Below are 13,943 nucleotides of genomic sequence, written 5' to 3' on the forward strand. Positions count from 1 at the left end.
TAGCAGAGAGCCCCTGGTTCAATTTCCAGCACAGGGGCGGGGGCGGCTGCAAAACCCTAGTGTTTCAAGAGAATGAAGTGAAATAGAGAGGCAGCACACCCAGAAGCTGCTCACAGGTGATACTGCGACCTGATGCTCAGAGCGGCTAGGTGACTGGGCCAGGGTCTCCCAGCCAGAAGGTGGCAGGTGTCTGGGCACATCTCCTTCCACCTGGTGGGAGAAACAGAAAAGGTGCGTCCAGTCTTGAGAGGCCGCTGTCAGGCAGGGCTCTAAGGTCAGGACCAGCTCTGAGGAGCCCTTAAGTTGCTGCACAGGAGGAGGAAATGATTTCCAAAGGCAGCCCTGGTGGGAGAGGGCCATCTGGCCACCCTCTTGGCACCTGTATGGCCGTGCATTCCCGTGTCCTTGACACCAGCCTCTGCCAGGGGTCTGCTTCTCCAGCCAGCTGCAGCACCACTGCCAGGAACCTGGTGGCCTCCTTGCTTCCTGGGGTGTCTGAGGACGCTGGAAACACGCTCTGCTGAGTGCACCCTTTCATCCCAGGGAGCTGTCTCCTGGGAACAGGGATGTGTGGCACTCTGCTCCTGACTCCCGGCCAGCCTTCTGAAATTCCATGAGTGTCCATCTGTGGGAGTGTGGCTCTCCCCTGCGCCTCCAGGGAAACAGCTCAAAGGCCCAAGGATCATCTTCGCTACAGAACTTCCTAACCACACACTAGGCTCTTCATGTTGCAGCTCTTCAATGCTAAAAATGGTAATAATAGTTTCTTCAAAGAGTGTTTCAAGAACTAAATAATATATTTATGTGGCCTGGAGCTGGACAAAGGGGAAGCATGTGATCAATGGTAGCTGTAGATCCTAACCCTCACATTAGGTAAAGAGGCAGGACAGCAGGGGACTAAGTCTGTGGGCCTGGGTTCTAGTGAAATGAGCATAAGAATGTAAGTTTTTTTTCGTACTAATGGTTCTTTAGCAAGATGATTTGGTGTGATTATTCCTGTACGTCTCAATTATTGATGAGGATCATACTTTCCTAGTATAATTTAGTACAGCTGACTTCCAATCACCTAGCCTCAGTCTAAGTCTGAGGGAAAGTAATAAATCTATTAATTACACTCCTCATTAATGTCCTAATTTCTCCAGTAGCTTGAGAAAATGACTTAATTCATCTGTAAAATGGGGATTGAATAGTCCTTACTTCATAGTGCAGCCTGAGCATGATACTAAGTCAAAAGTGAGTTTAGCTTAGAGCCTGGAACAAAACAAACCATCAATGAACGGTAGCTGTCATTGTTGCGGTTTTTGTAATCACACTGTGGTCGCAGGAAGACAGGAGTGGAAAGAACTTTGAGTCTGGCAAGACAGAGGTGGAGGCCTTGGCTCCCAGCCCAGCTCTGGAACAGACTCTCAGTGAGACCTTTGCCTGAGCTTTGTGTCCTCATCTACAAAGGGACACTAATAATCCCAAATTCACAGGACAGTCAGGAGGTATCATGTGAGCTGTCAGACACATTCACCTGAGGGAGACTCACTATTACAGTACACAGTGATGCTCAAGTATGGTTCCTGACAAGCAGCGTTAGCAGCACCTGAGAACTTGTAGCATTGGTAGAAGTGACCGGGCTGTACCCAGGCTGCCCGGCCATCTGTGTTTTACAAGCCCTCTGGGTTCTTCTGATGCTCCCCCACACTGTAAAGAATAGGTGGGGTCTGGTACAGAGAAGATGCGTAGGCTTGGGTGTGCAATGACAGTGGAAATGGGCAGGTTGTTTGGCAGGTTGGCCAACAGGTTCCAGCACCTTCCAGCTTTCAAGGTTCTGTATCATTGGATCCATCCTTGGCAGCTGATTTCTGTTCCATTTCTTCCAATGGAGTTTTAAAGCAAGCTGATTAATGACCAGGGTCGTGTGTGCCTGGATGAATGAGTTCATTGATGTTTGTACTGGGCCGTGACATTGATGGGAAGAAAAGCACATGTGCACCCGAGTCAGAGAACTGAGCGTCGGGCAGCCGATTCTCATCCTCACGTAGTGCCGGGGTGCAATGAGGATAGGAGGTGACAGGAACTGGGACAGAGGCCCTTGATTGCAAGCCAAGGGTGATTGCTGTGTTCTGCAGGCAACCCAAGAGCCGCTAGAGGCCTCTGAGGAAGACCAGGATGGGTTAGGACCCGCCCGAGGAACATTAAATGGGGAGCGCACAGGCTCGCTGGAGACCTCAGATCTGCCTGGTTTTGGGAAACCCGCCCAGGTTTCATTCTGGACTCTGCTCTTCTGAGCTGAGGAAGCCTGGGGCAGGCACTTGATTTTAGTGGGCCTCATTTAGATGGTGCCTTCTTGCTGGGCTGCTGTAAGATGCCACATTTCCAAATAGGAGCCAGCCTAATGTAAGGCAAACACCCGCTTTGCTGAGGCTGGTTAACTATAAGCAGGGAGAATGTTAAAATAGTCCATTGTTTTTCATTACTGGGACTGAACCCAAGGGCCCTTTACCACTGAGCTATCTCCCCGGCCCTTTTTATTTTATATTTTGAGACTGTTAGGCTGACCTTGAACTTGTAATCCTCCTGCCTCCACTTCCCAAATTACTGGGATTATAGGCATATGTCACAGTGTCCAGCAAAATAGTCAAATATTTAATTATTAATTTATAGCTGAATTTACATCTGGAAACCATATTGCATAAAAATAATATATAATTTAGATGTTAATTAAAATTGGTTTTAAGACTAAAATAAAATTGTTCTTTTCTACTCTTTTTTTATTCCTAACAGTATCTAGTAACTATTATAAATATCAAAAACTAGCATGGCTGAGGTCATTTCATGCCAGTGAGACTTCTTGGAAATAAGATCTTCTTGTTCAAAATGAATACATTCTAAATACTCTGAGTTTCTTTTCTGGGGAATTGTGTGGGGTGCATGCAGTGCCCACACCAGCTGCCGTGTGTCCAGGTGACCCATGCGGAGAGCTCACAGTGTCCTCTGCACTTCCCCAGGGCCTCGATTCAGCCGCACCACCTTAGGAGGTCGTTTTTCCCATTTTACAGATGAGGAAACTGAGGCTTCCACCCATATGAAATTTGCTTAAGAGCTTGGATTGGATTAGACCTCAGTACTGGCAACTCCAGAGCTGAGCTCATAACCACCACCCTAGGTGCCTCCAAAGCACACAGCTAATGCCAAATAATTGGTGACAATTATTATCATATTATTTTCTCCAAGTACAACTGATGAGGGTTTGAACACCACGGGGGTCCCCAGCTGCGATGCCAACTGCTGCAGACCTGGCTGGCTGCCGGTCTTCTCCCTGTCGTGAGCCAGTGGGGCTGTGCCATTCCTGGCCGGCGTCCAGGCAGCCATTTCCCGACAGGTTCGCCCAGCCCCTGCTTGCCGCCTTCCCGGTGGGATGGCCCCTCGCACCCACAGGCCCCGTCGTGATCTCCTGATGCACATCACCGCTCGCCTCTTTCCTCCTCCGTTTGGGAGATAAGAGCGAGTAATTGTCTTTTATAGACATGGCAATGAAGCCTGTCATCACACAAAAGAAGTTTGCTAATAAAATAAATCAAAGCAGCAATGGAAATGAATGGGGAGCAGCTTTTACAATTAGATTTGTACTTGTCTAGTGGCATTGCGCTTCCGTGAGAAGAGACCCCTCCTGGGGGAGGAAAAGGGCAGCGGAAAGAGCTGGCAGGACATGCTTGGAATCCCCTGGGGGTGGGGCACGGGGCTCCCAGAGTGGGAGGGAGGCGGGCGGGGCCAGGAGGGGAGGAGCTGACTGGCACCAGACGAAACAGTACCTCAAGGAGAAGGACTGCAAAAATGTCACCTGGGTGCCTGTGTTTGTCCCCATCTCAAACATGATGGGTCCTGGGCCAGGTGTGACCCGGCTGCAACCTGCCTATAGCTCCCTTGTCTCTGCCACCAGCTGAACCTCCTGCCGGTGGGTGAAAGAACATGCCTTGGATGGCCCAACCCCAAAATGGCACCCAGTGGCTTTGCACCACCCACCTGGCCCCATCAGTCCCTGTTAGTTCCAGATTTGGCCACCAAGTCAGCTGGGAAACTGGACCACGGGATAGACAACACAATGGTGTCGGCAGGAGGGCCACACTGTGAGTTCAAGGTGGTGCATTTCCCCTCCTGCTGCGAGCAGAAATGACTCCTGTCCATCAGGATTGCTGGGGCCGGGCTTCAAGCTCAGCGCTTTGTGCAGGTGTCCGGCTGTCCCCGCAGCCTTGGAGATAACTGTCCGTGCCCACGTGGGGAGAGTGAGGCCCCCAGGCCGAGCCACTTACACAAGGTCCCATGGCTGGCGTGGTGGCGTTGGGACCTGACCACGGGTAAGGCTGCAGCGTGCACTCACTGCGTCCACACCTTGGTTGTCCAGGTCTCAAATGGCCATCGCCTCAGCCATGAAGGAAGGGAGGGGCCTAAGGATTGCGAGAGTGACCTAGGCCCTGAGCAGATCTGCAGGGCTGGGACCTGTGACCAGCTGCCCGCTCCACCACTCTGCCTGTCTTTCATAACCCTGGAAAGAGAGGTCCCCTCCCCAGCCAGTCTTGGGCCCTACCTCTCCAGGGTCAGAGTTGAGAGTTGTTTGTCACAAGAGAGAGGGGGCCGAGTGGTGACCATGAGAGTGACGTGTTTTCTGGCCTCCTGTGTCTGTCCCACTTCACACAAGACAAAACCCAGTCAGGATCCAGCCTGAGAAGGACGGACGTCTGTACCCAAGATAGCAGCTCCCGCCCAGACCCAGGACTCACACTCTTGCCAAGATTAAAAGCCACAGGGCGTTTCCCCTGGATACTAGAGCATCCATGACGAAACCCTGCTCTCTGGTCAGCTCCCTGTCCCCGAGGCTGGCATCAGTCTCCACTCACTTGCTCCTTTGTGAACTCTGCAGGGACAGCATAGGTGCCTGTTATGGACAGAGCACTGTGCTAGGCTCTGGGGGTCTGAAGGCAAAGACGCAGGTGCGACCCCTGCCCACACTGACCTGAGGCTGGGGGTGCAGAGAGGCCGGTAAGGACTCTTACACTGAAAGCCACAGAAAGCCATCTTAAACTGATAGTAGCCAGGAAGAAGGCTGGGGACTGTCTTCGTCATGACTAGACCCAGGTCTCCACTGGGGTGTCTGACTCCCTCTCCACCCTCCCTCTGTGCTGGCTAGATCACAGGCAGGTCCTCCTTCACTGTGTGGGGGCAGAGGTGGCCACTGGCAGCTACAGCAGAGGGTCCCCTTTGTCACTCCATCCCAGAGAAAAATACATGGCACCCTCAACCCATCAGCAACCATCAAAATCCTCTATCACAGCCGGGCGTAGTGACACACACCTGTGATCCCAGCTACTTGGGAGGCTAAGGCAAGTTTGAGGCCAGCCTCACCAACTTAGAGGCCTTCAGCAACTTAGCGAGACCCTGTCTCAAAAGAAAAGAAAAAAGGGGCTGGGGATGTGGCTCAGTGGTTAAACACCCCTGGGTTCCATCCCCAGCACCACCCCCTGCAAAAAAAAAAAAAAAAGAACCCTGCTGTCTCACCCTGCCTTACACCAGCTTCAGAGGCCACCAGGCTGAGTGCTGCAGAGGGACAGTCCCCAGAACAGAGAAGGTGTGCAGGATAGGCAAAACAACGTGTGCCGACGGCAGGGAGATCCGACCTGAGGGCTAACCATGTGGATCATTAAGATCGCACCCCTGACAAAAACAACAGAGGCAAATTGCAAGCGCTGTGTGTGGCCCTGAAGGACAGGGCCACCCAGCACTGTGGGGCCCAGCGGAGGTGGTCAGGCATGGGGCAGAGGGAGGAGCCTGTGGCCCGAGCTGGGCTGTCGGAGGGAGGAGTGTGGCAGGCAAGAGATGGTGGAATGAGAGAGGTGAAGGGCTGCGGGGACAGCAAGCGCCACCGTGCTGACGTCTGTGTGCGAGGCACTCTGGGTGGCCTGCGCTGGAGTCCCCACAAAGGACTGGGGAGTTTGGCAGCAGCTTTCGCTAAACAACTTTCTGTGTCTCTGGAGGGAGTTTACGTTGAGTCTGCCCCAGGGCATCGTGTCCTGGGCAAGGGAACCATGGCACCAACCCAGCACCGGAAGCCAGGACGCCCCCTGGGCTCCACGCATCGGGGAGCCTGAGAACGTTTCGGATGCCTCAAACCTCTAGGCAGATCAAGGTCACCCTGGTTCCTCAGGAACCTCCAGGCTGGTGGCCAGCATGGTCAGGGCCAAAGGAACCAGAGGTCACAGCAAAGAGGCTTTAGAAATGGATCATCTGTCTGTAAAAAAGAAGGTTCCCTGCCAGGCAGAGCTGGAGATGCAGCCTCGCTAGCTAATGCAAGTTTAATATGGAGCCGAGGAAGCTGGACGCCAGCCCGCTCAGCTGCCCAGGAGACAGTCAGAAATGGAGTCCCTCTCCTGCTCAGCCCCTCGACCACCAAGAGGTAGAAGATAGCCCCAGCGGCCCGGGCCATATCCACCAGACAAAGGGACACGTCCACATCAATCTCTCTGTATAAGGGAAGAGTTATTGTTATGGGATCCTGGCACCTGATCAATATCTCCTGCTTTGAAAATAAACTTCTTGGCTTGGCCTTGACATTAATCCACCGTCAGGAGCCCATTATCTTGAGACCTCCGTTCTGTTCTATTGACTTGCTCGATTCTTTTCTCCCCAGATCCAAATGTACTTGCGCTCCTCCCGGCGGCACTTCTCCTGATTGGTGCCCCGTGCAGATCCCTCTTGGGGAGCCGGGGCTGGAGACCGCAGGAGGGAGCGGGGAGTACCCTTAGATGTGAGGCGGCAGAGTGGTCCCGCTAGAGTCCCAGATTCCTCGGGACGGAGGCCCAGCCCCCAGTATCCCGCGAGCAGTTCAGGCTTGGAAAAGGGCTCTTTTGCACAGAATTGGGGTTACCGATGTCTCCAGTTCTGCCCGTCACTCCACAAATGAGAGAAAATGGAATGAAGTTAATAAAAATGTCCCAGATCCAGCGGGGTCTCACCATGGCCACGCCTCCCCTCCCCCAAAGCCATGATGGCCTCCAATCTGGGCTGTCGCCAGAGCCTGCCTAGGCCTTCCCTGCTGCGGGCCTGTGCCCCGCATGGCCTTCTCCACGCCAGTCACCGCCCTGCTGTCCATCCAGTAGTGCACACTGTCGTTGGAAAGTGTCCCCATGTTGGCTCCTGCTGCCGCCACAGAAGATGAGCCCCAGACATGCATCTTAACACAACCGACAGCTGCTGTCTCCCAGGCGCTCTTGGTCTGGGGCTGGGGACTGGCCGTGTTGATAGCCTGGCCTGGGTCAGGAAGTAAGCCAGGGCCACCACCACCTGCAGGCTTCACTAGGACTAGAACATCCACTTCTAAGATGGCACACTGGCGTGACCTCAGCTGTCCCCACATGGACCTCTCCAGAGCACTGTTTCCCCCGCCCCCACACCACTGAGCTGCACCCCAGTCCCACCTTAGCACTGCTTGTCAGCTGCTCCCAAAAGCAAGTGATCACAGAAAGAGGCAGAAGCCACAGCATCCTTACGACCGTCACCTCTGTCACATCCCACTGGTTACAATGGTCAGTCCTCATGTGACGCTTTGGGGAGGCAGTCCCCCCCCCCCGGGGCACAAGTTCTAGGAGGTGAGAACCATTCCAGGCCACCTTGCAGGCTGGTCACCACACTCCCCTTCCCGTGAGAGCAGGGTCCTTGGCTAATTCACAGTAGGTGACATGCAGCAGATACTCCCTAATTCTTAGTCGAGCATGCGAGAGTCACAGAGAACTACCTTGATCCAGTCATAAAGCTGGTAAATGGTCAGGATCTGAACCGAGGCCTCCTGGGGAGGGTCCATGTAGGCTGGGTCCCCTCCGTGGTATGAGTCAGTACTAACTGTCCCACGCTGCTGTCAGGTCAGCATGCAGTCAAACTCAGGAGCTCTTGGGATGCCAGACATTCCTCCCTGGAAGGGGGACAGGAGGAGAAGCATCAGCCCCTGATGGTTTAGCGAGCCAGAGTGCAGAGGAGCTGGGGCGAGGAGGCTGGCGGAACGCCCAGGGGGACCCAGCGGGACGCTTAAAGATCTTGAGGGAACTTCCAGGATCTACAGTCAGGAGATGCACAGAACCTATGTGCCACCTTGTCCCCTCTCATTCTTGTGACAGACCTCACTGGGCCATCGCTGTGGCCTTTCCCACTTGGGTCCCCGCTGCCTCTTCAGAATCCTCAACACAGTACTCAAGCATCCATAGTGTTTAAGACTCAGACCTGGAGTTGGTTAAAACTGGGTTTAAAATTCCGGCTCTACCACTTCCTAACTCCATGACCTCGGACATCTCTCAGCAACTCTAGCGGCAGTTTCCGCATCTGTAAGATGTCCCTCAGCACATAGTGCCTAAGCTGGCAGTTCTCTTTACTGCTGTTGCTTTGTCTGTGTTTGCCCACCTCGCTGCTTGTGTGACGGGGCTTTGGCTGACCGTCCGGCTGATGCTGTTTGAACACACTGGAGCGCGCTGGCCTTTGAGGGGACAGTGAACTGGAGGCAGAAGCATGATCGTTTTTCTCCCTTCTCACCCTGCAGGTGTGGATGTGTGGGGGCCGCATGGAGGACATCCCCTGCTCCAGGGTGGGCCATATCTATAGGAAGTATGTACCCTACAAGGTCCCTGCTGGAGTCAGCCTGGCCCGGGTAAGGTGGTGGCTTTCCTGGGGGCAGGGGGTGTAGGGGTTGGTTGAAGTTGACCCACAGTACTGAGGCACCTTAGGGCCCCAGGCTGAGTGATCACTAGGAGTGAGGATGTGCCCCCATTCTCCAGGCAGAATCCAATTTAAAAGAACTTACTTAAATCCCTGCTTACCCACTTAAAGGCTGTGTGACCTCAGGAGGATTGCTTAACTCCTCTGAACCTGTTTCTCTCTTTGTTGAAAGGGAGCTAATTCCTTTCAACTGTTAGCCTTGCTAGGAAAAGTAAGGAGATGATACAGTGTCTCAAAGTGTAACACATGGAATTATCTTAGGTGGTAGGCACAGGAACATTTTTATTTTCATGTGTTTAAATTGAAGTGGATTAAAAATGAATGCGTATTACTGTAGCAAACTTGTAACTTCACAAATATTAGGACTAAAATGAAAGTAAGTGTGAAGTTAGATCACAAGTGATTTAAAGAAACATGATAGATAAATACTAACACAGTTGGTGTGCTGTGGTTTGGAAAACCGGAGACACGGTGTTTAAAAGGTCCCGTTGTGAAGGAGGGGTTAACATATCTTCTCTTCTTCCCACCCTTTTCCCAGTTCCATTGCCAAGAACTAGGTGACAAGCTATTTCACTGCCCTAAAATGGTTTGTATCAATCCTGGCTTGAATTAAATTGGCCACTGGCTACAAATGGAAATGCTAGCCAGACTCGGGGGAGAGGGGAGGAGCAGTATTAAATGTCTTGGGAAAAAACAAATCAAGGTGACCACAAAAGAGAAACGATGAGGAGGGAGGGTCCCCGATGCAAAGACCGCGGGAGGTTTGGGGGCAAGCCTCCGTGGAGCCCCCAACCCAAAAGAGACCCGTGTGAGCCTGTCTGGCTTCCCCAACGCCGCCTCCTTCCGGCAAGATTGCATCCTCCCCGTCCCTCATCACCCAGACTCGTTGTCCAGTAACTTATAACGAGAACAGAGGCTCAAAGAGGACGCCAGACTCCCTCAGTGGATGGGAGCTGAGCTCTGGACTGCCGGGCTGCTTTGGGGCCGGCGTGGAGGGAAAGGAGAGCCGGCAGTGCCCTCTAGTGGTAGAAGTTTCTAACCACAGCCTCCCGGGCCTTCAGCGCTTTGCACAGCCCCATCCCGCGCGACGGGGCTTGGGTTAAAAATTCAGCCCTGCGAGGCAAAAATTGCATCTTCTGAAACACCATTGGCCTTCCCTAAGGATGCCAGCCGCACACCAACTTCGGTGAGCCCAATACTGCCTCTCTTCCAACTATAAGGAGCATGGGGACGCTAACCCCTGAGCAGGACCAATCCCGAAGCATCCTTTTCCTATCCAGAACTGTCATTTAAAAGGCCCCCTGAGAAAGATACCACAGCCTCCTGCTCATTGAATCACGAATGAATGCAATGTGTACTAGCTAACTGCAGTAACTTTCTTTTATTAACAACAACAAAAAAAAGAAACTTCCTTCAAACCAGGCATCTTGCAAAGCATCTTCCAAACCTCCATTCTCCATTTTTAATCTCCACTTTAGGGAGACATTAACTTGAGCTCCTGCTCAATGCAAACCTGTTTATGTCTGACAGGTGCCTGGCATATAGCAATGGTTCCTGAAATAGTGACTGCTATTGTTGGCGTCAACATTAGCATCTGCATCAATGTTCACAATTAAGACTGGAGCTGTATTTCAGTGTCTTATCTGAATTCTGAGTTTAGGGATTTCAACTTCTTTGAGCTACCTGTACTGAATCAATATCCCAAGTTTGACTTTAAACAATCTGGGTGGTGCCCCAGGCCTTCTCCTAAGCTCCTCCCACATTCATTCTGCAACCTGTGGGTTCTGGCTCTGTGTAAGTTTGCAGGACCACACAGATGCCTGAGTCAAGCACAGCCTTTTATTATAGTGCCTCACTGCCCCCATTTAGTTGCAGATATTATCAAATGTTTATTGAGCTTTTCAACAACCAAGTTCTAAGCCTTGGGGAGCCCTAGAACATCATTTTGATAGCATCTAAGCAAGCCAAAAGGAAGCAGACCTGTTTCGCTGGCCCCAGAAGGTCAGACAGCAATGAGGTAGCAGCAGGTTAGGAAAACTGAGCAGTTGGCAGCTTGCCAGCCTCTAGACGGAGCAGCCAGTCTTTCTTCCTTTAGTAAACTTGCTAAACTCCTTCTTGACTGGGATAGCATCCTAGGGAAGGCCACAACAGAAACCCTCTCAAATTTGGTGCAACAAAAATAGAAACTGATTCCAAGGGCCAGACAAGTCTCTGCGCTCCAAGCACAAAGAGTGCAGTTGGGATAAAGAAGGGACTCAGGACTAAGAAGAGGTGGGGGGGGGGCGGGGTTTTGAGGTATACAAACCCCATGACAACCTAGGGTCCTTTATGTGACTCCAAAGGAAACGCAAGAAAAATTCATGTGAAGTCCTTTCCTTTGGTCTAGTACAATTCCTAAGTTGTACGAAAATTCCAGATCTGGGAGAAATGGCTGATTAAGCCACGTCTTAAAAACACAATAGCGCATTTCTAATTTAAATAGACAGTAGCCAAGGACTTGGGAGATGAAATCTGTGTTTTAGAGTGTTGGGGTGTTCAGGCTCTGTCAGGGTTTCATGATCTGGCTTTTTAATTAAACATAGCCTTTGCCGCGCAGGGGCCTGGCGGGGAAACCCTACACCTGAGCTGCTTTCCAGCCCACTTCCACCCAGGAGGAGCCAGGTGACTGCAAGGAAATGCAGTGGTTTCCTGATCGCAAACTGCAGCCAGCAAAATTGGGAAGCTGGTGACTCGGTCTGCGTGTATGGCCTCCCTGGTTCCGGCGCCCTCCCCCAGACTCGGGAGTCGGCAAACTGTTTCTGTATGGCTCACAGCTAAGAATGTTTTTACGTAGTTGGGGAGAAAAGAAATCAAAAGAATACTTTGAGACACATGAAAATCAAATGTAACTGTCCTTAAAGTTTTATTGGAACACAGCCAGACCGTCATTGACAGCGCCTCTGGTAGCTTTATAGCTGCATCAGAGTTGAGACCATCTGGTCTGCAAAGCCTAAAATACTGACTCTCAGGTCCTTTATGGAAAGCATTTGAACATGTTGCCCACCCTGCCTTCCCTTCTGTTCCTAGAGAGTAGTCCTTCACACGTAGGTGTGAACTTAGGTGTGAATAACTGGAACAGCTATTAAAAGTAAAGTGCTAACTCTTGCTTTACCCTTCAAAGGAAAAAACCTTATAAGAGAGATAAAGCCTGCTCTGCGTGTATCTTGGGGGACAGGTGGGGAACACCAGTCCTGGCAACTCCAGAGGACTAGAGGACAATGTCCGGGGGCAGGGAATTTCCCCAAACCTCTAAGTGTCTGCTGTCAATTCTCACTGAAGGGCCTCTGCACAGCAACTGGAATAAAGAATTCTCATCACAACTTCACACAAGAATTCCTTCCCCCTCTATCTCCAAGTCTGGGGTTGTCAGGGGGAGTTTTGTACGTTATCCTTGTGCTTTATAATAAGCATAGATGCAACCTTCAAACCTCAAAGGATTATTAGAAATTCTAGCAACTGATGGGATTATACCTTTCAGTTGTAAGTTATAATTTATTTTCACCATGTAACTTGGTCAGGACTTTTTTAGCTAAGATGACAAAAACCTAACTCCTATGTACTTCAGCAGAAAGGGAATTTGATGGCTGGGTACAGGGGTGCAATCCCAGCAACATGAGAGGCTGAGGCAGGAGGATTGTAAGTTAAAGGTCAGCCTCAGCAACTTAGCAAGACCCTGTCTCAAAATAAAAAATAAAAAGGGCTGGGGGTGTAACTCAATGGTAGAGTGCCCCTGAGTTTAATCCCTAGTTCCAAAAAAGGAGAGGGGGGCAGATGTAATGGCTCATGGAATTGGAAGGTTCTCAGGTAGTACTGGCTTCAGGTGTGACTGAATTCATGCTGTAAGAAGTATTAATGCTACAAGAAGGACCACTCTGACCCGTTCCAAGTTGACTTTCTCCTTGGATAAGCTTGTGGTTACTACATGGCTGCCATCTTACCCAGGGGGTCTTACCCAACAATCCAAACAGAAACAGAACAATTCTTCCCAATAATTCCTGCAAAAATTCTATGGTTAATGCCTGTTGGATCTGATTGGCTTGGCTGGGGTCACAGGCTCATTTCTGACCAATCCCTGTATGCATTAGCCACATTAGCCAGACTGGGAGTTGGGCATTTCTGCCACCCCCATGAATTGGCAGTGAGGCAGGGGAAGCTTCCCAAAGGAAAGTTGGTGAGTTATCACTGGAATGAGAGAGAATGGAAGATGGGCGGGCAAAACAATGGCAGTTTATTATCCAACTGTAAAGTCCTTACAATGTGCATAAATAATAATTATAAACACAGTGACATGTCTTGACAGATATATTCTGAGAAAGGCACCAATAGGCTTTCATCCTTGTAGAACATTATAGAGTGTACTTACCCAACTGAGATGCTCCACAGTCACCAAGCAATGTGGCCTTATGGGAACACCTTCTTGTATGTGGTCCATCATTGACCCAGCTGTCAGTGTGGCCCTGACTGTATAGAAAATCTGAAAACATGGTGGAACTACGATCTTTGATGTATGTAAATAAGAACGGTGGATCTCAACCCGCCAGGACCCTTCGCACCCCAACCCCTGGCCTGGGCTCTGCAGTGAGTCTGACGCTTCCACCTGCCTCTGCCCGCAGAACCTCAAGCGCGTGGCCGAAGTGTGGATGGATGAGTACGCCGAGTACATTTATCAGCGCCGGCCAGAGTACCGCCACCTCTCCGCTGGGGACGTAGCAGCCCAGAAGAAGCTCCGCAGCGCCCTTAACTGCAAGAGCTTCAAGTGGTTTATGACCAAGATCGCCTGGGATCTGCCCAAATTCTACCCGCCCGTGGAGCCCCCTGCTGCAGCCTGGGGGGAGGTGAGTGTGGAGGGCGTGGCTGGCGACACGGTTTGCAAAAGCCCAGCCCCTGGTCACACACAGCACAGGTGCCGTGCTGGGAAAAGTAGGAATATAACTCTCTTTCCTCCTTTCCTCTTCTCTCTTTAGTTTTGCCGGTTGTTTTTTGTTGTTATTGTTGCTTTTGTGTTTTGTTTTGTTTTACTATATCATGTTCTCAGTATAGGAAAATTAAACTTTAATTAGGCTAGTGTAGTGGGGCACAGCGACTCCCAGCAACCCTGTAAGGCTGAAGCAGGAGGATCTTGAGTTCAAGGCCAGCCTCAACAATTGAGTGAGGCCCTGAGC

General features: G+C 51.2%; 1 protein-coding gene across 3 annotated transcripts in view; it reads left to right on the forward strand.

The window, feature by feature from the left end:
- Positions 1–13,943, forward strand: part of Galnt10 (polypeptide N-acetylgalactosaminyltransferase 10) — a 229,412-nt gene that overhangs the window by 200,718 nt on the left and 14,751 nt on the right. For all 3 annotated transcript variants that reach the window (XR_007109090.1, XM_047555527.1, XM_047555528.1), the window contains 2 exons: positions 8,567–8,674; positions 13,395–13,616. Coding sequence is in view for 2 of the 3 variants with exons in the window: in XM_047555527.1 (XP_047411483.1) it covers positions 8,567–8,674; positions 13,395–13,616 (330 nt within the window). In the remaining variant the exon portion in view is untranslated. The remainder of the gene's footprint in view (positions 1–8,566; positions 8,675–13,394; positions 13,617–13,943) is intronic.

This window comes from Sciurus carolinensis, chromosome 6 (assembly GCF_902686445.1).
Source record: "Sciurus carolinensis chromosome 6, mSciCar1.2, whole genome shotgun sequence".
In the NCBI taxonomy this organism is placed as follows: Eukaryota; Metazoa; Chordata; class Mammalia; order Rodentia; family Sciuridae; genus Sciurus; species Sciurus carolinensis.